At 45.3% G+C, this 25,553-nt stretch overlaps 1 protein-coding gene across 1 annotated transcript in view; it reads left to right on the forward strand.

The window, feature by feature from the left end:
- Positions 1–25,553, forward strand: part of LOC311126892 (kinesin-like protein KIF19) — a gene marked incomplete at both ends in the record, with an annotated part of 86,939 nt that overhangs the window by 17,990 nt on the left and 43,396 nt on the right. Inside the window, one exon of the mRNA XM_084158584.1 lies at positions 22,078–22,276. Coding sequence (XP_084014710.1) covers positions 22,078–22,276 — 199 coding nt within the window. The remainder of the gene's footprint in view (positions 1–22,077; positions 22,277–25,553) is intronic.

Genomic DNA, 25,553 nt, shown 5'->3' on the forward strand with positions numbered 1-25,553 from the left:
TTATTTACAGATAAAAGATGCAGAATAGTCCAGGAGACAGAGCGGGTGGCGGAGATGAGTAGGTGGTGGTGAAGTGGCAGATAAACTGATGGCACGGCAGGGGTTGGGTGAAGGTTCCGGGAGAATGATGTTTATGGCTAACGATCCGGCAGGGAATGGATGTCAGGTCAGAGCTTATGAAGGGGTGATGATCAGGACCAGGTGTGCGAAGCTGATGAGAAGCAGGTGCGGGTAATCGAGAGATCACCCACCTAGCAACGTCGCCCGGCAACCGGACAGGGTGCGTTCAGGCACCTTCGGGAAACAGGAGATACAGAGCAGAAAAACGGCAACACAGGCAGGAACAGACTCAGGACGCAGGGTTCATGACATCTACCTGTTAACACACGGCTATGAATCTGCAAATTATCTTCTTTCTGGACAACAAAGCTTCCTGCCTGGGCATTCTGCATTCTGTTTCTATGCCCAGAGGTCCCCCCTCCGTCTCAAAGCAGCGTGATGGAGCTGTCCCAATCAAAACGGAGCTGAAATGATAATCTAGGTGGCCGCAAATGACCATTGCTTTACATTAGTATAACGGTTGGATACATGCCTTCAATTGCATTAGCCTACTTTATTCCCATATGTTCATCATTCAGTTGATCATAACAAAGTTGAGTTTACCTCTCTCTGCACTTTTTCTAGGCCCAATGGCTGTTTGCTTGTCTCCTCACTCCGCTGCTGCCCGCCTCCGCGGTGTTGTTCTCAACACCAGTTTAAATCAAAACATGAACAGCTTGAACAGCGCCGGAAGAAGATGGCTGCCGTTTTACAGCCCTCTAACCAATTGTACTATTATGTGTGTTTTTCCGCGTTATTTGTAATTTATTTTGTACATAATGTTTATGCCATCGTCTCTTATAACCAAAGAGAGCTTCTGGATATCAGGACAGCGATTACTCACCTCGCGTTGGACGAACACTTTTTCTTCAACGAGGCGTTCGCGAAGGATATTCTACAGACTCCAGACAAGGCCCAGATCCCCGTCATTCGCGTGAGGAAGAGACGGAGATACCGTGGACGTAGGTCGGGGTGCCTTGTAAAGATCCGACGGCGAACGAGTAAACTGCCTCTCCCATCAATCCTATTAGCCAACGTTCAAGCTTTGGATAATAAAATGGACGATTTAAGATTACGGTTATCCTACCAACGGGACATTAAAAACTGTAATATCTTATGTTTCACGGAGTCGTGGCTGAATGACAACAATGACAACATTCAGCTAGCAGGCTATACGCTACATCGGCAGGACAGAACGGCAGACTCGGGTAAGACGAGGGGTGGCGGTCTCTGTATTTTTGTAAACAACAGCTGGTGCACAAAATCAAATACTAAGGAAGTCTCAAGGTTTTGCTCGCCTGAGGTAGAGTATCTTATGATAAGCTGTAGACCACACTATTTACCAAGAGAGTTTTCATCTATACTTTTCATAGCTGTCTATTTACCACCACAAACCAATGCTGGCATTAAGATTGCACTGAATGAGTTGTACAAGGCCATTAATCAACAGGAAAACGCTCATCCAGATGCAGCGCTCCTAGTAGCAGGGGACTTTAATGCAGGGAAACTTAAATCCGTTCTACCTCATTTCTACCAGCATGTTAAATGTGCAACCAGAGGGGAAAAAACTCTAGACCACCTTTACTCCACACACAGAGACGCATACAAAGCTCTCCCTCGCCCTCCATTTGGCAAATCTGACCATAACTCTATCCTCCTGATTCCTGCTTATAAGCAAAAACTGAAGCAGGAAGCACCAGTGACTCGGCTAATAAAAAAGTGGTCAGATGACGCAGATGCTAAGCTACAGGACTGTTTTGCTAGCACAGACTGGAACATGTTCAGGGATTCTTCAGACAGCATTGAGGAGTACACCACATCAGTCACTGGCTTCATCAATAAGTGCATCGATGATGTCGTCCCCACAGTGACCGTACGTACATACCCCAACCAGAAGCCATGGATTACAGGAAACATCCGCACTGAGCTAAAGGGTAGAGCTGCCGCTTTCAAGGAACGGGACTCTAACCCGGACGCTTATAAGAAATCCCGCTATGACCTCCGACGAACCATCAAACAGGCAAAGAGTCAATACAGGTCTAAGATTGAATCATACTACACTGGCTCTGACGCTCGTCGGATGTGGCAGGGCTTGAAAACTATTACAGACTACAAAGGGAAGCACAGCCGCGAGCTGCCCAGTGACACAAGCCTACCAGACGAGCTAAACCACTTCTATGCTCGCTTCGAGGCAAGCAACACTGAAGCATGCATGAGAGCACCAGCTGTTCCGGACGACTATGTGATCACGCTCTCCGTAGCCGATGTGAGTAAGACTTTTAAGCAGGTCAACATTCACAAGGCCGCAGGGCCAGACGGATTACCAGGACGTGTACTCCGAGCATGTGCTGACCAACTGGCAAGTGTCTTCACTGACATTTTCAACATGTCCCTGACTGAGTCTGTAATACCAACATGTTTCAAGCAGACCACCATAGTCCCCGTGCCCAAGAACTCTAAGATAACCTGCCTAAATGACTACCGACCCGTGGCACTGACGTCTGTAGCCATGAAGTGCTTTGAAAGACTGGTCATGGCTCACATCAACAGCATAATCCCAGAAACCCTAGACCCACTCCAATTTGCATACCGCCCCAACAGATCCACAGATGATGCAATCTCTATCGCACTCCACACTGCCCTTTCCCACCTGGACAAGAGGAACACCTACGTGAGAATGCTATTCATTGACTACAGCTCAGCATTCAACACCATAGTGCCCTCAAAGCTCATCACTAAGCTAAGGATCCTGGGACTAAACACCTCCCTCTGCAACTGGATCCTGGACTTCCTGACGGGCCGCCCCCAGGTGGTAAGGGTAGGTAACAACACATCTGCCACACTGATCCTCAACACGGGGGCCCCTCAGGGGTGCGTGCTCAGTCCCCTCCTGTACTCTCTGTTCACCCATGACTGCATGGCCAGGCACGACTCCAACACCATCATTAAGTTTGCCGACGACACAACAGTGGTAGGCCTGATCACCGACAACGATGAGACAGCCTATAGGGAGGAGGTCAGAGATCTGGCCGTGTGGTGCCAGGACAACAACCTCTCCCTCAACGTGACCAAGACAAAGGAGATGATTGTGGACTACAGGAAAAAAAAGAGGACTGAGCACGCCCCCATTCTCATCGACGGGGCTGTAGTGGAACAGGTTGAGAGCTTCAAGTTCCTTGGTGTCCACATCACCAACGAACTATCATGGTCCAAACACACCAAGACAGTCGTGAAGAGGGCACGACAAAGCCTATTCCCCCTCAGGAGACTAAAAAGATTTGGCATGGGTCCTCAGATCCTCAAAAAATTCTACAGCTGCACCATCGAGAGCATCCTGACTGGTTGCATCACCGCCTGGTATGGCAACTGCTTGGCCTCTGACCGCAAGGCACTACAGAGGGTAGTGCGTACGGCCCAGTACATCACTGGGGCAAAGCTCCCTGCCATCCAGGACCTCTATACCAGGCGGTGTCAGAGGAAGGCCCTCAAAATTGTCAAAGACTCCAGTCACCCTAGTCATAGACTGTTCTCTCTGCTACCGCACGGCAAGCGGTACCGGAGTGCCAAGTCTAGGTCCAAAAGACTTCTCAACAGCTTCTACCCCCAAGCCATAAGACTCCTGAACAGCTAATCATGGCTACCCGGACTATTTGCACTGCCCCCCCACCCCATCCTTTTTACGCTGCTGCTACTCTGTTAAGTATTTATGCATAGTCACTTTAACTCTACCCACATGTACATATTGCCTCAACTGCCTCAACTGGCCGGTGCCCCCGCACATTGACTATGCAACGGTACCCCCCTGTATATATAGCCTCCCTACTGTCACTTTATTCTATTGTATATATAGCCTCCCTACTGTCACTTTATTTTTTACTTCTGCTCTTTTTTTCTCAACACTTTTTTGTTGTTGTTTTATTCTTACTTTTTTGTTTAAAATAAATGCACTGTTGGTTAAGGGCTGTAAGTAAGCATTTCACTGTAATGTCTGCACCTGTTGTATTCGGCGCATGTGACCAATAAAATTTGATTTGATTTGATTTGATTTGATTTGAATATAGCCTACTGTTTTATAGAAATCTACTGCTGCGCATGTTGTGTATTTTGTGGAATTGCATTAGTGTGACATTGGGGAAAATGTTGTAATTTCCCGGGTCGTCATACATTTTGGGGGGGAAATATGAAGAGTGGTCCCGGGACAGTCCCGGGATCCCGGTCCCTACTGAGAAGGGCCGTGAACCGAGGTTGTGCTGGCCCCCCTCCACCATTACGCAGGAAGCCTGGAGGGTGATTTAATGGGGAGGCGGACAGGGTATTGGGTAAAGAAACAGCAAGAACTTAAGGTATGAACTGTTTGTTAGGCAGTGAAGAGTGAAGAAGGATGCTGTTTAAATACTTTGAGGGTGGTTGATTAAACAAGGGGATTCAGTTGAGTGAGGCAGGCTTGTGGCTAATTAAGATTCCGTGCAGGTGGGCAAATTGGCATTGTCACGGCTCTATGACCATGGAGTTCCTTGCTAGTAGGCCACAATCCAATATGGGTGTCTGGGCCCATGTATGGAGTTCCTGCTCCAGGCTCAATATGAAAGCGTGGGCCCATATACAGTGAGGGAAAAAAGTATTTGATCCCCTGCTGATTTTGTACGTTTGCCCACTGACAAATAAATGATCAGTCTATAATTTTAATGGTAGTTTTATTTGAACATTGAGAGACAGAATAACAACAACAAAATCAGGGAAAACGCATGTCAAAAATGTTATAAATTGATTTGCATTTTAATGAGGGAAATAAGTATTTGACCCCCTCTCAATCAGAAAGATTTCTGGCTTCCAGGTGTCTTTTATACAGGTAACGAGCTGAGGTTAGGAGCACACTCTTAAAGGGAGTGCTCCTAATCTCAGTTTGTTACCTGTATAAATGACACCTGTCCACAGAAGCAATCAATCAATCAGATTCCAAACTCTCCACCATGGCCAAGACTAAAGAGCTCTCCAGGGATGTCAGGGACAAGATTGTAGACCTACACAAGGCTGGAATGGGCTACAAGACCATCGCCAAGCAGCTTGGTGAGAAGGTGACAACAGTCGGTGCGATTATTCGCAAATGGAAGAAACACAAAATAACTGTCAATCTCCCTTGGCCTGGGACTCCATGCAAGATCTCACCTCGTGGAGTTGCAATGATCATGAGAACGGTGAGGAATCAGCCCAGAACTACACGGGAGGATCTTGTCAATGATCTCAAGGCAGCTGGAACCATAGTCACCAAGAAAACAATTGGTAACACACTACGCCGTGAAGGACTGAAATCCTGCAGCGCCCGCAAGGTCCCCCTGCTCAAGAAAGCACATATACAGGCCCGTCTGAAGTTTGCCAATGAACATCCCCACCGTCAAACATGGAGGTGGAAACATTATGCTTTGTGGGTGTTTTTCTGCTAAGGGGACAGGACAACTTCACCGCATCAAAGGGACGATGGACGGGGCCATGCACCGTCAAATCTTGGAAAAAAGTATTTGATCCCCTGCTGATTTTGTACGTTTGCCCACTGACAAATAAATGATCAGTCTATAATTTTAATGGTAGGTTTATTTGAACAGTGAGAGACAGAATAACACCAAAAAAAAATCAGGGAAAACGCATGTCAAAAATGTTATAAATTGATTTGCATTTTAATGAGGGAAATAAGTATTTGACCCCCTCTCAATCAGAAAGATTTCTGGCTCCCAGGTGTCTTTTATACAGGTAACGAGCTGAGGTTAAGAGCACACTCTTAAAGGGAGTGCTCCTAATCTCAGCTTGTTACCTGTATAAAAGACACCTGTCCACAGAAGCAATCAATCAATCAGATTCCAAACTCTCCACCATGGCCAAGACCAAAGAGCTCTCCAAGGATGTCAGGGACAAGATTGTAGACCTACACAAGGCTGGAATGGGCTACAAGACCATCGCCAAGCAGCTTGGTGAGAAGGTGACAACAGTCGGTGCGATTATTCGCAAATGGAAGAAACACAAAATAACTGTCAATCTCCCTCGGCCTGGGACTCCATGCAAGATCTCACCTCGTGGAGTTGCAATGATCATGAGAACGGTGAGGAATCAGCCCAGAACTACACGGGAGGATCTTGTCAATGATCTCAAGGCAGCTGGAAACATAGTCACCAAGAAAACAATTGGTAACACACTACGCCGTGAAGGACTGAAATCCTGCAGCGCCCGCAAGGTCCCCCTGCTCAAGAAAGCACATATACAGACCCGTCTGAAGTTTGCCAATGAACATCCCCACCATCAAACATGGAGGTGGAAACATTATGCTTTGTGGGTGTTTTTCTGCTAAGGGGACAGGACAACTTCACCGCATCAAAGGGACGATGGACGGGGCCATGTACCATCAAATCTTGGGTGAGAACCTCCTTCCCTCAGCCAGGGCATTGAAAATGGGGCGTGAATGGGTATTCCAGCATGACAATGACCCAAAACACATGGCCAAGGCAACAAAGGAGTGGCTCAAGAAGAAGCACATTAAGGTCCTGGAGTGGCCTAGCCAGTCTCCAGACCTTAATCCCGTAGAAAATCTGTGGAGGGAGCTGAAGATTCGAGTTGCCAAACGTCAGGCTCGAAACCTTAATGACTTGGAGAAGATCTGCAAAGAGGAGTGGGACAAAATCCCTCCTGAGATGTGTGCAAACCTGGTGGCCAACGACAAGAAACGTCTGACCTCTGTGATTGCCAACAAGGGTTTTGCCACCAAGTACTAAGTCATGTTTTGCAGAGGGGTCAAATACTTATTTCCCTCATTAAAATGCAAATCAATTTATAACATTTTTGACATGCGTTTTCCCTGATTTTGTTGTTGTTATTCTGTCTCTCAATGTTCAAATAAACCTACCATAAAAATTATAGACTGATCATTTATTTGTCAGTGGGCAAACGTACAAAATCAGCAGGGGATCAAATAGTTTTTTCCCTCACTGTATATGGGCCCACGCTTTCATATTGAGCCTGGAGCAGGAACTCCATACATGGGCCCAGACACCCATATTGGATTGTGGCCTACTAGCAAGGAACTCCATGGTCATAGAGCCGTGACAATGCCAATTTGCCCACCTGCACGGAATCTTAATTAGCCACAAGCCTGCCTCACTCAACTGAATCCCCTTGTTTAATCAACCACCCTCAAAGTATTTAAACAGCATCCTTCTTCACTCTTCACTGCCTAACAAACAGTTCATACCTTAAGTTCTTGCTGTTTCTTTACCCAACACCCTGTCCGCCTCCCCATTAAATCACCCTCCAGGCTTCCTGCGTAATGGTGGAGGGGGGCCAGCACAACCTCGGTTCACGGCCCTTCTCAGTAGGGACCGGGATCCCGGGACTGTCCCGGGACCACTCTTCATATTTCCCCCCCAAAATGTATGACGACCCGGGAAATTACAACATTTTCCCCAATGTCACACTAATGCAATTCCACAAAATACACAACATGCGCAGCAGTAGATTTCTATAAAACAGTACAAAATCAGCAGGGGATCAAATACTTTTTTCCCTCACTGTATTGAGTTCCTACTGTGGATTGGCTCTGTCATCTGAAGCTACACTTATAGAACCCCCTGGGTAGAAATCATGAGGAAGATTGAGGAGGTGAAAGAAATAAAGAGATGCTCATTTTCATCAATCACTTTCACCTTTTTCATTTTCTTTTAATAATTTTCATCATGACAAAACTCCTGTTTCACTTTCTCACCGTTCACCTCAGTAGCCCTAGATCTTGACACCGTTAGAGTTTGTTGTATTTTCTAAAATAGAACAGCCACACAATAGCCTTGTTAGTGTGTCCTAGAGATAGACTTTGTTCAAACAGCGTCAGTCTTTTACGAGGTGTCGTGTTTGGTTCCTGGACAGGAGAGGGAGACAGGAACTACAAACAAACCCCAGCAGTGTCTTTCTTTAGCCGCAGCCGAAGATTTAACTTCAGTCAGTTCCTCCACAGAGGTAGAGCCAGGAAGATTTAACCTCAGTCAGTTCCTCCACAGAGGTAGAGCCAGGAAGATTTAACCTCAGTCAGTTCCTCCACAGAGGTAGAGCCAGGAAGATTTAACCTCAGTCAGTTCCTCCACAGAGGTAGAGCCAGGAAGATTTAACCTCAGTCAGTTCCTCCACAGAGGTAGAGCCAGGAAGATTTAACCTCAGTCAGTTCCTCCACAGAGGTAGAGCCAGGAAGATTTAACCTCAGTCAGTTCCTTCACAGAGGCAGAGCCAGGAAGATTTAACCTCAGTCAGTTCCTCCACAGAGGCAGAGCCAGGAAGATTTAACCTCAGTCAGTTCCTCCACAGAGGTAGAGCCAGGAAGATTTAATCTCAGTCAGTTCCTCCACAGAGGTAGAGCCAGGAAGATTTGACCTCAGTCAGTTCCTCCACAGAGGTAGAGCCAGGAAGTTTTAACCTCAGTCAGTTCCTCCACAGAGGCAGAGCCAGGAAGATTTAACCTCAGTCAGTTTCTCCACAGAGGCAGAGCCAGGAAGATTTAACCTCAGTCAGTTCCTCCACAGAGGTAGAGCCAGGAAGATTTAACCTCAGTCAGTTCCTCCACAGAGGCAGAGCCAGGAAGATTTAATCTCAGTCAGTTCCTCCACAGAGGCAGAGCCAGGAATGAGAATGAAACAGCCGTAAATGGCGACACCACTCCTGGCTGGCACTGACTGTGGAGGGAAGTGGTGATAAATAAAGCCCAATGGTGGGAGAGATGGACGGAAGGAGGGAGCCACAGCAGGTTGGAGGTTGCATCACAACGAAGGGGCCTATTTTCTGATAGACAGCAATGGACAGTCTGACCCTGAACACGGTGTTACAATGTGGGTGGTGACACAGCTAGTTATTTTCAGGCTAATAATCACCTAGTTATTTTCAGGGTAATAATCACCTAGTTATTTACAGGGTAATAATCACCTAGTTATTTTCAGGGTAATAATCACCTCGTTATTTTCAGGGTAATAATCACCTAGTTATTTACAGGGTAATAATCACCTAGTTATTTACAGGGTAATAATCACCTAGTTATTTACAGTTTCATAAAACTCCCTATACAGTAAAGGCCCATTTTCTAGTCAAAGGAATTTTATGAATAATACAATATTATTATTATGCTGTTGAGCAAGACTTTCATACAAAAAAATTATGAATCTGTCTCCGCACCACTGGTGTCCCCCAGGGCTCAGTTCTAGGCCCTCTCCTATTCTCTCTATACACCAAGTCACTTGGCTCTGTCATATCCTCACATGGTCTCTGCTATCATTGCTACGCAGACGACACACAATTCATTTTCTCCTTTCTCCCTTCTGATAACCAGGTGGCGAATCGCATCTCTGCATGTCTGGCAGACATATCAGTGTGGATGTCGGATCACCACATCAAGCTGAACATCGGCAAGACGGAGCTGCTCTTCCTCCCGGGGACGGACTGCTCGCTCCATGATTTCGCCATCACGGTTGACAACTCCATTGTGTCCTCCTCCCAGAATGCAAAGAACCTTGGCGTGACCCTGGACAACACCCTGTCGTTCTCCGCTAACATCAAAGCGGTGACCCGATCCTGCAGGTTCATGCTCTACAACATTCGCAGAGTAAGACCCTACCTTACACAGAAAGCGGCACAGGTCCTAATCCAGGCACTTGTCATCTCCCGTCTGGATTACTGCAACTCGCTGTTGGCTGGGCTCCCTGCCTGTGCCATTAAACCCCTACATCTTATCCAGAACGCTGCAGCCCGTCTGGTGTTCGACCTTCCCAAGTTCTCTCATGTCACCCCGCTCCTCCAACACTCCACTGGCTTCCAGTTGAGGCTCGCATCTACTACAAGACCATGGTGCTTGCCTACGGAGCTGTGAGGGGAACGGCACCTCCTTACGTTCAGGCTCTGATCAGACCTTACACCCAAACGAGGGCACTACGTTCATCCACTTCTGGCCTGCTAGCTCCCCTACCTCTACGGAAGCACAGTTCCCGCTCAGCCCAGTCAAAGCTATTTGCTGCTCTGGCACCCCAATGGTGGAACAAGCTCCCCCACGACGCTAGGACAGTGGAGTCACTGACCACCTTCCGGAGACACTTGAAACCCTACCTCTTTAAGGAATACCTGGAATAGTATAAAGTAATCCTTCTACCCCGTCCCCCCCCCCCCCCGTCCCCCACAAAAAAAAGTGGTTGTCCCACTGGCTATCATGTGTTGAATGCACCAATTTGTAAGTCGCTCTGGATAAGAGCGTCTGCTAAATGATGTAAATGTAAATGTAATGAACGTATTAGAGTCACTTGATGTGACACCCCCATCACACTGTGCAAATAGTCCGGGTATCCATTTGATTACCTGTTCAGGAGTCTTATGGCTTGAGGGTAGAAGCTGTTAAGAAGCCTTTTGGACCTAGACTTGGCGCTCTGGTACCGCTTGCTGTGCGGTACAATTTTTAGGGCCTTCCTCTGACACCGCCTGGTTTGGAGGACCTGGATGGAAGGAAGCTTGGCCCCAGTGATGTACTGGGCTGTACACACTACCCTCTGTAGTGCCTTGCGGTCAGAGGCCGAGCAGTTGCCATACCAGGCAGTGATGCAACCATTCAGGATGATCTCGATGGTGCAGCAGTAGAACCCTTTGAGGATCTGAGGACCCATGCCAAATCTTTTCAGTCTCCTGAGGGGGAATAGCCTTTGTTGTGCCCTCTTCACGACTGTCTTGGTGTGTTTGGACCATGATAGTTTGTTGGTGAATGGGGGCGTGCTCTGTCCTCTTTTTCCTGTAGTCCATAATCATCTCCTTTGTCTTGATCACGTTGAGGGAGAGGTTGTTATCCTGGCACCACACGGTCTCTGACCTCCCCCCTATAGGCTGTCTCATTGTTGTCGGTGATCAGGCCTACCACTGTTGTGTCGTCTGCAAACTTAATGATGGTGTTGGAGTCGTGCCTGGCCATGCAGTCATGGGTGAACAGGGAGTACAGGAGGGGACTGAGCACGCACCCCTGAGGGGCCCCCGTGTTGAGGATCAGCGTGGCAGATGTTTTGTTACCTACCCTTACCACCTGGGGGCGGCCCGTCAGGAAGTCCAGGATCCAGTTGCAGAGGGAGGTGTTTAGTCCCAGGGTCCTTAGCTTAGTGATGCTTGAGGGCACTATGGTATTGAATGCTGATATGTAGTCAATGAATAGCATTCTCACGAAGGTGTTCCTTTTGTCCAGTTTACACACTCCCAGGAATATCATACATGATGGATCATTAGCTACACTAACTTTCACACATCTAGATGGCCGGGCGGGGTGGGTGTGGAGCCAGAGACAGCAGGGGTTCAAACTGTAGAACCCAGTTCCTACATTTGAATATAATATGGATTTTATCAAACAAAACTATGCTACATTTTATCTCTGGGACCCTTAGGATGACAAATCAGAGCAAGATTACTGAATGTAAGTACATTATTTACCTTCAGAGGTGAATGTATCAAACCAGTTGCCGTGATAAGTTATTTTTGTTGTGCACTCTCCTCAAACAATAGTATGGTATTTTCTCACTGTAATAGCTACTGTAGTACTGTGTAGCTCAGTTGGTAGAGCATGGCGTTTGCAATGCCAGGGTTGTGGGTTCGTTTCCCACGGGGGACCAGTATGAAAAAATTAAATAATGTATGCACTAACTGTAAGTCGCTCTGGATAAGAGCGTCTGCTAAAATGTCTCAAATGTAAATTGGACAGTGTAGTTAGATTAACAAGAATTTAAGCTTTCTACCCATATACGACATGTCTATGTCCTGGAAAATGTGCTGTTACTTACAGTAAGGGAAAAAGTATTTGATCCCCTGCTGATTTTGTACGTTTGCCCACTGACAAAGAAATTATCAGTCTATAATTTTAATGGTAGGTTTATTTGAACAGTGAGAGACAGAATAACAACAAAATAATCCAGAAAAATGCATGTCAAAAATGTTATAAATTGATTTGCATTTTAATGAGGGAAATAAGTATTTGAACTCCTCTCAATCAGAAAGATTTCTGGCTCCCAGGTGTCTTTTATACAGGTAACGAGCTGAGATTAGGAGCACACTCTTAACTCTGAATCTCAGCTTGTTACCTGTATAAAAGACACCTGTCCACAGAAGCAATCAATCAATCAGATTCCAATCTCTCCACCATGGCCAAGACCAAAGAGCTCTCCCAGGATGTCATGGACAAGATTGTAGACCTACACAAGGCTGGAATGGGCTACAAGACCATCACCAAGCAGCTTGGTGAGAAGGTGACGACAGTTGGTGCGATTATTCGCAAATGGAAGAAACACAGAAGAACTGTCAATCTCCCTCGGCCTGGGGCTCCATGCAAGATCTTACCTCGTGGAGTTGCAATGATCATGAGAACGGTGAGGAATCAGCCCAGAACTACACAGGAGGATCTTGTCAATGATCTCAAGGCAGCTGGGACCATAATCACCCAGAAAACAATTGGTAACACCCTATGCCGTGAAGGACTGAAATCCTGCAGCGCCCGCAAGGTCCCCCTGCTCAAGAAAGCACATATACAGGGTCGTCTGAAGTTTGCCAATGAACATCTGAATGATTCAGAGGAGAACTGGGTGAAAGTGTTGTGGTCAGATGAGACCAAAATGGAGCTCTTTGGCATCAACTCAACTCGCCGTGTTTGGAGGAGGAGGAATGCTGCCTATGACCCCAAGAACACCATCCCCACCGTCAAACATGGAGGTGGAAACATTATGCTTTGGGGGTGTTTTTCTGCTAAGGGGACAGGACAACTTCACCACATCAAAGGGACAATGGACGGGGCCATGTACCGTCAAATCTTGGGTGAGAACCTCCTTCCCTCAGCCAGGGCATTGAAAATGGGTCGTGGATGGGTATTCCAGCATGACAATGACCCCAAACACACGGCCAAGGCAACAAAGGAGTGGCTCAAGAAGAAGCACATTAAGGTCCTGGAGTGGCCTAGCCAGTCTCCAGACCTTAATCCCGTAGAAAATCTGTGGAGGGAGCTGAAGATTCGAGTTGCCAAACGTCAGCCTCGAAACCTTAATGACTGGGAGAAGATCTGCAAAGAGGAGTGGGACAAAATCCCTCCTGAGATGTGTGCAAACCTGGTGGCCAACTACAAGAAACGTCTGACCTCTGTGATTGCCAACAAGGGTTTTGCCACCAAGTACTAAGTCATGTTTTGCAGAGGGGTCAAATACTTATTTCCCTCATTAAAATGCAAATCAATTTATAACATTTTTGACATGCGTTTTTCTGGATTTTTTTGTTGTTATTTTGTCTCTCACTGTTCAAATAAACCTACCATTAAAATTATAGACTGATCATGTCTTTGTCAGTGGGCAAACGTACAAAATCAGCAGGGGATCAAATACTTTTTTCCCTCACTGTACAACAGTCATGCTAATCACATTAGCGCACATTAGCTCAACCGTCCCGTATACGGGACACCGATCCCGTAGAGGTAGAAAATGTTTTGGTTACTACATCATTCCATGTGTGTTATTTCATAGTTTTGATGTTTTTACTATTATTCTACAATGTAGAAAATTGTAAAAATAAAGAAAAACCCTTGAATGAGTAGGTGTGTCCAAACTTTTGACTGGTACTGTATATAAAGTATAATATTGGGATGCAAACTCAACATTTATAAATGTAAACTCTATATCTGACATATCTTCTTTTTTTAAGCCCATAAACATGTGTGTGAGGTGTATACTTTTGTTTAAAAGTAGATTTGTTTAAGACTACCAAGAAACACTCAATGTGACTGTCATGGGGTGCTGAAGGTGGGTGTGGTGCAGGAATCAAGCGCAGGACGCAGAAGCTAAGTCCAAAAGACTTTAGTGAGTTATTCACGTAGTACACGAGAACAATAAGCCCGGACGCGAAATAACGGCGCACACAGGCGTCAAACAAACGGCGCACTAACATGTGCGAAAACCTCTCCAAACACGGAGGGAAGAATACGTAGCTCCGAACACCAAACAGAGGAGCAATCACACACAACACCATACACACACAACGAGAACTAAATAGGACACTAATGAGGACTAACTAGACACAGGTGTACAACATCCAGACAAAACCAAACGAACATGAAACATAGATCGGTGGCAGCTAGTACTCCGGGGACGACGACCGCCGAAACCTGCCCGAACAAGGAGGAGGAGCAGCCTCGGCCGAAACCGTGACAGAGAGTAGTGATACATGTATAGACATTGTGTTGTTGTTATGGTAGTGATACATGTATAGACATGGTGTTGTTAGGGTCGTGATACATGTATAGACGTGGTGTTTTTGGTAGGATAGTGATACATGTATAGACATGGTGTTGTTGTTAGGGTAGTGATACATGTATAGACTTGGTGTTGTTTTTAGGTTAGTTATACATGTATTGACATGGTGTTGTTGTTAGGGTAGTGATACATGTATAGACATGGTGTTCTTAGGGTAGTGATACATGTATAGACATGGTGTTAGATGAGTGATACATGTATAGACATGGTGGTGTTGTTAGGGTAGTGATACATGTATAGACATGGTGTTGTTGTTAGGGTAGTGATACATGTATAGACATGGTGTTGTTGTTAGGGTAGTGATACATGTGTAGACATGGTGTTATTGTTAGGGTAGTGATACATGTATAGACATGGTGTTGTTGTTAGGGTAGTGATACATGTATGGACATGTTGTTGTTAGGGTAGTGATACATGTATAGACATGGTGTTGTTGTTAGGGTAGTGATACATGTATAGACATGGTGTTGCTCTTAGGGTAGTGATACATGTATATACATGGTTTTGTTGTTAGGGTTGTGATACATGTATAGACATGGTGTTGTTAGGGAAGTGATACATGTATAGACATGTTGTTAGGGTAGTGATACATGTATGGACATGGTATTGCTATTAGGGTAGTGATACATGTATGGACATGGTATTGTTGTTAGAGTAATGATACATGTATAGACATGGTGTTGTTGTTAGGGTAGTGATACATGTATAGACATGGTGTTGTTGTTAGGGTAGTGATACATGTATAGACATGGTGTTGATGTTAGGGTAGTGATACATGTATGGACATGGTATTGTTGTTAGAGTAATGATACATGTATAGACATGGTGTTGTTGTTAGGGTAGTGATACATGTATAGACATGGTGTTGTTGTTAGGGTAGTGATACATGTATAGACATGGTTTTGTTGTTAGGGTAGTGATACATGTGTAGACATGATGTTGTTGTTAGGGTAGTGATACATGTATAGACATGGTGTTGTTAGGGTAGTGATACATGTATAGACATGGTGTTGTTGTTAGGGTAGTGATACATGTATTATCATGGTGTTGTTGTTAGGGTTGTGATACATGTATAGACATGGTGTTAGATGAGTGATACATGTATAGACATGGTGTTGTTGTTAGGGTAGTGATACATGTATAGACATGGTGTTGTTGATAGGGTAGTGATACATGTAAAGACATGGTGTTGTTGTTAGGGTAATGATACATATATAGACAGGGTGTTGCTGTTAGGGTAGTGATACATGTATAGACATGGTGTTGTTGTTAGGGTAGTGATACATGTATAGACATGGTGTTGTTGTTAGGGTAGTGATACATGTGTAGACATGATGTTGTTGTTAGGGTTGTGATACATGTATAGACATGGTGTTGTTAGGGTAGTGATACATGTATAGACATGGTGTTGTTGTTAGGGTAGTGATACATGTATTATCATGGTGTTGTTGTTAGGGTTGTGATACATGTATAGACATGGTGTTAGATGAGTGATACATGTATAGACATGGTGTTGTTGTTATGGTAGTGATACATGTATAGACATGGTGTTGCTGTTAGGGTAGTGATACATGTATAGACATGGTGTTAGATGAGTGATACATGTATAGACATGGTGGTGTTGTTAGGGTAGTGATACATTAATGGCCATGGTGTTGTTGTTAGGGTAGTGATACATGTATAGACATGGTGTTGTTGTTAGGGTAGTGATACATGTATAGACATGGTGTTGTTGTTAGGGTAGTGATACATGTATAGACATGGTGTTGTTGTTAGGGTAGTGATACATGTATAGACATGGTGTTGTTAGCGTAGTGATACATGTATAGACATGGTGTTGTTGTTAGGGTAGTGATACATGTATGGACATGGTGTTGTTGTTAGGGTAGTGATACATGTATAGACATGGTGTTGTTGTTAGGGTAGTGATACATGTATAGACATGGTGTTGCTGTTAGGGTAGTGATACATGTATAGACATGGTGTTGTTGTTAGGGTAGTGATACATGTATAGACATGGTGTTGCTGTTAGGGTAGTGATACATGTATAGACATGGTGTTGTTGTTAGGGTAGTGATACATGTATAGACATGGTGTTGTTCGGGTAGTGATACATGTATAGACATGGTGTTGTTAGGGTAGTGATACATATATAGACATGGTGTTGTTAGGGTAGTGATACATGTATAGACATGTTGTTGTTCGGGTTTTTGGTTACTACATGATTCCATATGTGTTATTTCATAGTTTTGATGTCTTCACTATTATTCTACAATGTAGAAAATAATACAAATAAAGAAAACATTAGTGTGTCCAAACTTTTGACTGGTACTGTATATTGTTCTCTACATTAAAATATTTACTTCTACAAAAATGGTGCTATATAGAACCTTAAAGGGTTCTTCGGCTGTCCCCATAGGAGAACCCTTTTTGGTTCCAGGTAGAACCCTTTTGGGTTCCATGTAGTTAACCCTTTCCACAGAGGGTTCTCCCTGGAACCAAAAGGGTTTCTCTTATGGGGACTGCCGAAGAACGAAAGAAATAACTCACTCACTCACTCACTCACTCACTCACTCACTCACTCACTCACTCACTCACTCACTCACTCACTCACTCACTCACTCACTCACTCACTCTCTCTCTCTGTCGCTCTGTCTCTCTCCCTCCATCCAGTGGCCTCAGAGGACCGTACAATTAAGTCTAATTTTGTCCCCTGTCTGGGAGATAATCCTCTTGTTAGTGTGGAACTGGGACGGTTGATAGTTGAGGACGGGGCATAAATATTTAAAAGGTTTAGTGTACCTTCACGCTCTCTTTCTGTAGCCCCCAGTGTCTGAATTCACGCTGTGGCTGTTTGTTCTGTCAGCTAAGATTATCGTTGACTCTCTAGGCTGCATCCCAATGTGAAGTGGTCCTCTGTAGCTCAGCTGGTAGAGCACGGCGCTTGTAACGCCAAGGTAGTGGGTTCGATCCCCGGGACCACCCATACACAAAAAAATTTTATGCACGCATGACTGTAAGTCGCTTTGGATAAAAGCGTCTGCTAAATGGCATATTATTATATTATAAGTGGTTCAACAATTTGACATCCATTGTGGTGCTAGACAGCCACCATGATTAAAACAGATGAAGAAGAAGATGCCGTCCGCATCCCAAGTGGCACCCTATTCCCCATATAGAGCCAATAGGTCTCTGGTCAACAGTAGTGCACTGCATAGGGAATAGGGTGCCATTTGGGATGCAGTTGCCATGTTTACCAGAACCATCGATCAGGAAATTGCTTTCGGTTTCCGCTGTGTGTCGATCCATGAATTAGTCAGGACTGGAGTCAAGAGAAGAGAAGTAAACTGCCACAGCCTGGAAGGAGGATCACTCTACCATCCTCTCTCTTACCCCTCAACCCATACTGGACTGGACTGGACTGCAAGTTCTTGTCTTGCCTTGTATAGTCTTGTCCTGTTGCTCCTGTTGTCTGTGAGTGCGATAGAAGATAGTTGATAGGATAGGAGATATAGGAAAGGAGATATAAGCTCCAGTTTGTCTAGACTGGGCTGGCCTTAGCCTTGCCTGATCTTTCAGTGGTTCAAGTGCATATCAGTTGGACTGTGTGCACTGACATCACACGGTGCTATATCAGTTGAACTGTGTGCACTGACATCACACGGTGCTATATCAGTTGAACTGTGTGTACTGACATCACACGGTGCTATATCAGTTGAACTGTGTGCACTGACATCACACGGTGCTATATCAGTTGAACTGTGTGTACTGACATCACACGGTGCTATATCAGTTTACCCACTGCTTTGTTAGCTGTGTTTGTTAACACCAATGCCAAGTTGCAAGGTGGAATATTTGATTTCATTTGTGTAATACAGTATATCTTATCTGCTGTGCGTGTTCTGTTATGCAGGGTGGCCGGTTGGTTTGTTTGTGGAATGGTTGCTGTGCAGCACCTTTCCTACGCCTCAAGTACCATGGTAATGGAAATAATTGAGTGGATGTGTGATTGTCTGTCTGTCTTCATCCATTTCAGAGCTGTCATGGTGACGTATGGTGTGTAAGCCAGAGCTGTCATGGTGACGTATGGTGTGTAAGCCAGAGCTGTTGTGGTGGTGTATGGTGTGTAAGCCAGAGCTGTTGTGGTGGTGTATGGTGTGTAAGCCAGAGCTGTTGTGGTGATGTATGGTGTGTAAGCCAGAGCTGTTGTGGTGATGTATGGTGTGTAAGCCAGAGCTGTTGTGGTGATGTATGGTGTGTAAGCCAGAGCTGTTGTGGTGAAGTATGGTGTGTAAGCCAGAGCTGTTGTGGTGATGTATGGTGTGTAAGCCAGAGCTGTTGTGGTGATGTATGGTGTGTAAGCCAGAGCTGTTGTGGTGATGTATGGTGTGTAAGCCAGAGCTGTTGTGTTGATGTATGGTGTGTAAGCCAGAGCTGTTGTGGTGATGTATGGTGTGTAAGCCATAGCTGTAACACTCTTCACAGTTGTTGTTTAGCTGATTTGGTAGAAGAACATTTCCCATGATTGGTTCTTTGGGGCACAAGAGAATAGACACGGGACCACACTCTCTCAACTGTACACACACAATCAACACTACAGGTCGTTCTTAAATCAACACTACAGGTCGTTCTTAAATCAACACTACAGGTTGTTCCCAGGTAATGCAGTGAGTCACCTTGTGAACCTTCTTGGAGGCGGACCGAGGTCCATAACTCCAGTCCAGGAACTAAAGCTGCTTTTATCTTCTATTCTGCCATCCAGTTATGTACTACTTAGAATGCATGCCCAATATGTTGCTTCATTGTAAGTAGTGTGCAAGTACTGATGTTGGAACAAGTGCATGCCCAGTTTCCCAGGCATCTGTGCCCACTGGCACCATGCTACAGGTCTCCTTATCAGCTGCCTTACCCTACAGAAGATGCCATGCCCTGCCAGCAGCTGTCATACGTTATCGGGTGAGGTGGGGTAACCGGGTAACCTAAGGAACACAGGCAGCAGATGCGAGAGGTGTGCAATCATCCCGATTGGCCCTAAACAGTGTTCCTTAGTATAGGCACACACACACACACACAAGCTACTGTACTAAACACACTCTCCTGTAAGAACATCCTTGAATGCACACAAGAACCTACCTTGAACAGAAGACATGACACTGTATATGCTCACTGATGCCTACTGAAACACACACAGGGACACAGCCCTGCCTGTCCGGTACAGTAGTAAGTTGCTGCCAGCCTCTCTGACCTCACCAGAGTAGAGTAGAGCAGGGCTATCAGACAGATGGACAGGTTGAAGTTCATCAAGGCCAGAGCCATCTCTCTATCCCTTCTGTCATATCCACCCTACACACACACACACAACGTGTCTTAGTTATGTGAAGTTGTTGGTGAGGACACCAGACCGACTCAGGTCTGTAGGTTACTCAGTGTCTCTGACCCTGGCTAGAGAGAAGGTTTACAATACTGTGTTTCCTGAGAAATGTGATGTGTGTGAGAGAGAGAGAGAGAGAGAGAGAGAGAGAGAGAGAGAGAGAGAGAGAGAGAGAGAGAGAGAGAGAGAGAGAGAGAGAGAGAGAGAGAGAGAGAGAGAGAGAGAGAGAGAGAGAGAGAGAGAGAGAGAGAGAGAGAGAGAGAAGCTCTCCCGGCTCTTCTCTGAGGACAAGTCTTCATCAGGTCTCATCTCTTCTTCACAACAACAACACTGGTAGCTCTTCTTCTCTCCATCTCTTTTGGCAGAGGGAAAAAATAAGATAAGGTTACCTTATAAAGAAAGCATAGAGTCTAGATAAATCACATAAAAGGAGGAAAAAATGTCTCTCTCTTCCCTCCACCTCTCTCTCATACCACTCTCCTCTCCCCTGTTTGCTGATTACAGCTGTGTGTGTGTGTTTTGTTCTCTCTCTGTGTAATTGTACGCTTTTAAAAGTCTGATTTCTCCTCTTGAATTTAAATGAAAAGGCTTCAAAGTGAGAGGCTCCATGACTGAGGAGTTATCAAACAGGGCTGTGCTGGGATACTAGACACACACACACACAGAGAGAGAGAGAGAGAGAGAGAGAGAGAGAGAGAGAGAGAGAGAGAGAGAGAGAGAGAGAGACAGAGAGACAGAGAGACACAGAGAGACACAGACAGACAGACAGACAGACAGACAGACAGACAGACAGACAGACACACACACATACACACACACACACTGTCCTGAACCTAAAGGCCGTCTCTCTAGCCCCCTCAGAGCTGTACATGAACAGAACAGACCAGAAAGTCCTGAACGCACGCGCACTACATCATCCAGTAGCCCTTTTTTATTGCAGTAAGAACCGTGAGCTCTCCCACCATCCAGACACACCAAACGTTCAAACAACTGTGTGTTTGTAGATCCCCTGATGTGTGTTCACCATTTATCTGCCCCTAGTGGTCTGGAGTGTAATTGCCAGAATATTACCATAATATAATAATATAAATATAATATAATATGCCATTTAGCAGACGCTTTTATCCAAAGCGACTTACAGTCATGCGTGCATACATTTTTTTTTGTGTATGGGTGGTCCCGGGGATCGAACCCACTACCTTGGCGTTACAAGCGCCGTGCTCTACCAGCTGAGCTACAGAGGACCACATAATATAAGATACACCCACATTTCCTCCAACACCCTATATACTGTAGTGCACTACTTTTGACCAGGGTCATATGAGTGCACTAGGGAATAGGGGGAATTGGGATGCAGACTTTGTGTGGATATGGAGGGGCACTGCGGCACTCAGGGCTCTACCCAACAGGAGAGCCCTCGGGCCCTTTGTGTCTCCAGCTGCAGATGGATAAAAGGCCCTGTTTAAACCCTTAGACCCCTGCTCTAACTGCTGCTGTGCCCATCAGTTTCTCTTCACCACTTGAATTACATGCACAGAGCTGGGTAACTGTCAGCCATTACGGTGCAGAGTCATACTGTGGCAGATGGTAGCAGGAGTGGCAGAGGAGTGTAGTGGGCCTCTGGGGTAATAGCAGTCATTCTCTACTGACAGATTCATTCAGATGATTTGACCTTTGAATGGTTATTTGAAAACAAAACATATTATTATATGTTATGCAATGATGTTTCTGTGGTGTGATGACTAATCATTCACATTTCCCTTTCTCTCTCTTTTCATCCCTTCTTCTCCTCTCATTCTCCTTCCTCCTTCCCTCCCTGCTCCTCCTCCCTCCCTCCCTGCCTGCTCCCCCTCCCTCCCTCCCTCCCTCCCTCCCTCCCTCCCTCATCCCTTCCCCTTCCCCCTCCCTCCCTCCCTCCCTCCCTCCCTTCCCCTTCCCTTTCCTCTTCCCCTTCCCCTTCCCCTTCCCCTTCCCCTTCCCCTTCCCCTTCCCCTCCCTCCCTCCCTCCCTCCCTCCCTCCCTCCCTCATCCCTTCCCTTCCCCCTCCCTCCCTCCCTCCCTCCCTCCCTCCCTCATCCCTTCCCCCTCCCTCCCTTGTCCCCCTTCTCCCTTGCTTCCTCCCTCCCTCTCCTCCCTCCCTCCCTCCCTCCCTCCCTCCCTCCCTCCCTCCCTCCCTCATCCCTTCCCCCTCCCTCCCTTGTCCCCCTTCTCCCTTGCTTCCTCCCTCCCTCTCCTCCCTCACTCCTTCCCTTCTCCCCTCTCCTCCTCCCTCCCTCCCTGCTATAGATGGTTGTTCTGATGAACCCCATGGAGGATCCAGATAATATCCTGCGTGCCAACCGCTCCCGGGAGAAGACCTATATGTTCGATGTGGCATTTGACTACTCAGCCAACCAGGAAGAGGTGTACAGAGCCACGACCAAGGGCCTGATCGAAGGCCTCATATCTGGCTACAATGCCACCGTTTTTGCCTTCGGACCCACAGGTTTGTCAGAGCCGCCCTATCCTCTATTCTAGTTGCGGGCATGTGTGTGTATCCGTGCGTGTGTCCTCTGTCCCTGTTTGTGTTGTCCTCAGGGCTGGTCTAAGCCTCTATCTACCACCTACTGGACACCAGGGGAGAACTAAGCCTCTATCTACCACCCACTGGACACCAGGGGTGAATATTACCCTGGAAATAACCAGCCTGGGGGTTGATGATCCTGACTACATGCCTTTTTATCCAAGTTATCTCTTGCTATTTATTTAGCTAATTTCAGCGATATAATCAAACTCATAAATCATATAGTACTATCTTCCTTTTCCACTGTTGGATTAATGTTGGGGTTCTAGATTCTAATTAGTCTGATCTGATACCATGGGGACTGGGAAGGGGTGTTGCAAGCTTTCACTCATTATGTTTCTAATGGGAAGAAATTATGTCATAGGTAGCACCAGACAGACAGACAGACAGACAGACAGACGGTTAGACAGACAGACAGACAGACAGACAGACAGACAGACAGACAGACAGTCAGACGGTTAGACAGACAGACGGTCAGACAGACAGACGATTAGACAGACAGTCAGACAGATAGATGGTTAGACAGACAATCAGACAGACAGACAGACAGACAGACAGACAGACAGACAGACAGACAGACAGACAGACAGACAGACAGACAGACAGACAGACAGACAGACAGACAGACAGACAGACGGTTAGACAGACAGTCAGACAGACAGTCAGACAGACAGTCAGACAGACAGACAGACAGTCACTACCTACTGTAGAAAGACAAATACAACAGACCGAAAAGTAATCCTCCCTCCCCCCATCCTCCTGTCTGTCTCTCTCTCTGTAGACTCACTGCTCATAATCTCTGCTTGAATTTAACTAATTAAACTCAGTGTGTCACAGCCTTGTTGTCCAAAACTGAATTAAGACCTCTTGTAATAATTATAATAATAATAATAATAATAATAATAATTGGTCATTTAGCAGACGCTCTTATCCAGAGCGACTTACAGGAGCAATTAGGGTTAAGTGCCTTGCTCAAGGGCACATCGACAGATTTTTCACCTAGTCGGCTCGGGGATTAGAACCAGCAACCTTTCGGTTACTGGCACAACGCTCTTAACCACTAAGCTACCTGCCGCTGACCTGTCCTCCTCGACCAAAACAGGCATGGTTTCAGGAAATAGAGGTTGACTGGGGTTAAGCTTTCAACAAGAAGGCCTTTTAATATTGAGTTTAAAAGTAGTGTACACACATCCAGCTACTGAATGCGCGACAAATTCCTGTAAAAGGCCAAATAAATTAACTGAACTGAACTTAAAGCTACAATATGTAACTATTTGGGAGACCCAACCAAATTCACACATAAATGTGAGTTCTAGATCTTTCAGTCTAAGGAGCGGTAGATCTGTTCTATATAAGCTATTTCTATGCTTCTCATTCAGAAGTTTTGTTTTTGCGTCTTTTACTTTCTGTTTTTTTACACCAGCTTCAAACAGTGGAATATACAATATATTTCACAGCGGTTTAGATGATACTCTACACAATGACTGCTTGTTTTGTCACATAAACTAAAATTAGGTGAACTATTAGAATTTTATCAACCAGGAAATGGCGGAGCGATTTGTGCATAGTGCATCTTTAAAGGAAAAGTTTCAATGCGCCTTGCCATAGATTCTACAAGTGTCTGGAACTTCCTGTGTGGAAGCACCACCTGATTTCAATATACTTTGTATCCCTCATTTACTCAAGTGTTTCCTTTTATTTTGGCAGTTACCTGTAGAATGGACGGAGAGGTATCGCTCGAGTCGCAACAAAATGGAATATAATGTTGCGGATAAAGTTTGGAATGACACAATTTCATGTGTACAACATCTAAAGACCTGCATCACTATATTTGGAGCTTTGTCGTTTCTAAAAGGATGTATTTGGGTGTTTTTGGAGCCTTTATTCATGTTTTTTCAGGGACTCAATTCTACATGAGAATGAGGAAGTTATTTGCTGTTTGGGGTAAGTTTTTTAAAAAATGAAATCACAAAAAAAGTGTCTGGACCCTTCTATAACATGCCATTTACATCAAAAATAGATATTTGGTTGTAAAAAATAAAAGTTATCCTTTTAGTGAACTGATCCATGCAGAAAGGGGTAAAACAAAAAACAGTATAGTCATGACACTGAAATGGACACTGTTCAATGCTGTTCAATGTTGTTCAATACTCTTCAATGCTGTTCAATACTGTTCAATTCTCTTCAATGCTGTTCAATACTGTTCAATGCTCTTCAATGCTGTTCAATGCTGTTCAATGTTGTTCAAAACTCTTCAATGCTCTTCAATGCTGTTCAATGCTGTTCAATTATGTTCAATACTCTTCAATGCTGTTAAATACTGTTCAATGCTCTTCAATGCTGTTCAATGTTGTGTACTATGTAGGGAATAGGGTTTATATGACACTTTAATAAAGGCCCTTCACAGTGTAAAGAACAATACATTTTACATTCTAGACCATTTAGGGAAAGAAGGGGTTAATGTCCCTATAGTTGACCGTCTATCAGCGTCTTCTTTATGTCAGGGTTATAAACGATTACAAAATGGATGATATCTTGAAATGGTGCTGTGACTTTACCGTGACATTTATAGCACAGTGTTATGGTGCTGGTTACTTTAGTTGAACAGATTACAGTTGGAGTGACGCCAATACTGGCAACAGAATGTCTGCATCCCAAATGACACCCTATTCCCTATAGGGCACTACTATGGGCCAAAAAGTAGTGCGCCATATAGGAAATAGGATGCCATTTGGGACACAGCCAATGTCTTTTGTGAACTAGTTGGGGATGTTTGTGACACATTATATAATAATAATAATATAATAATAAGCCATTTAGCAGACGCTTTTATCCAAAGCGACTTACAGTCATGCGTGCATACATTTTTGTGTATGGGTGGTCCCGGGGATCGAACCCACTACCTTGGCGTTACAAGCGCCGTGCTCTACCAGCTGAGCTACAGAGGACCATATGACACAAGTATTTACTATAAACCTTAACCACTTAATACTCTTGGTTCCTGGAGGAACATAGGGCCTGTACTAAAGTTATCCTCTTGGTTCCTGGAGGAACATAGGGCCTGTACTAAAGTTATCCTCTTTGTTCCTGGAGGAACATAGGGCCTGTACTAAAGTTATCCTCTTGGTTCCTGGAGGAACATAGGGCCTGTACTAAAGTTATCCTCTTTGTTCCTGGAGGAACATAGGGCCTGTACTAA

The sequence above is a fragment of the Coregonus lavaretus genome (assembly GCF_964263955.1).
Source record: "Coregonus lavaretus genome assembly, chromosome: 1".
Classification (NCBI taxonomy): Eukaryota; Metazoa; Chordata; class Actinopteri; order Salmoniformes; family Salmonidae; genus Coregonus; species Coregonus lavaretus.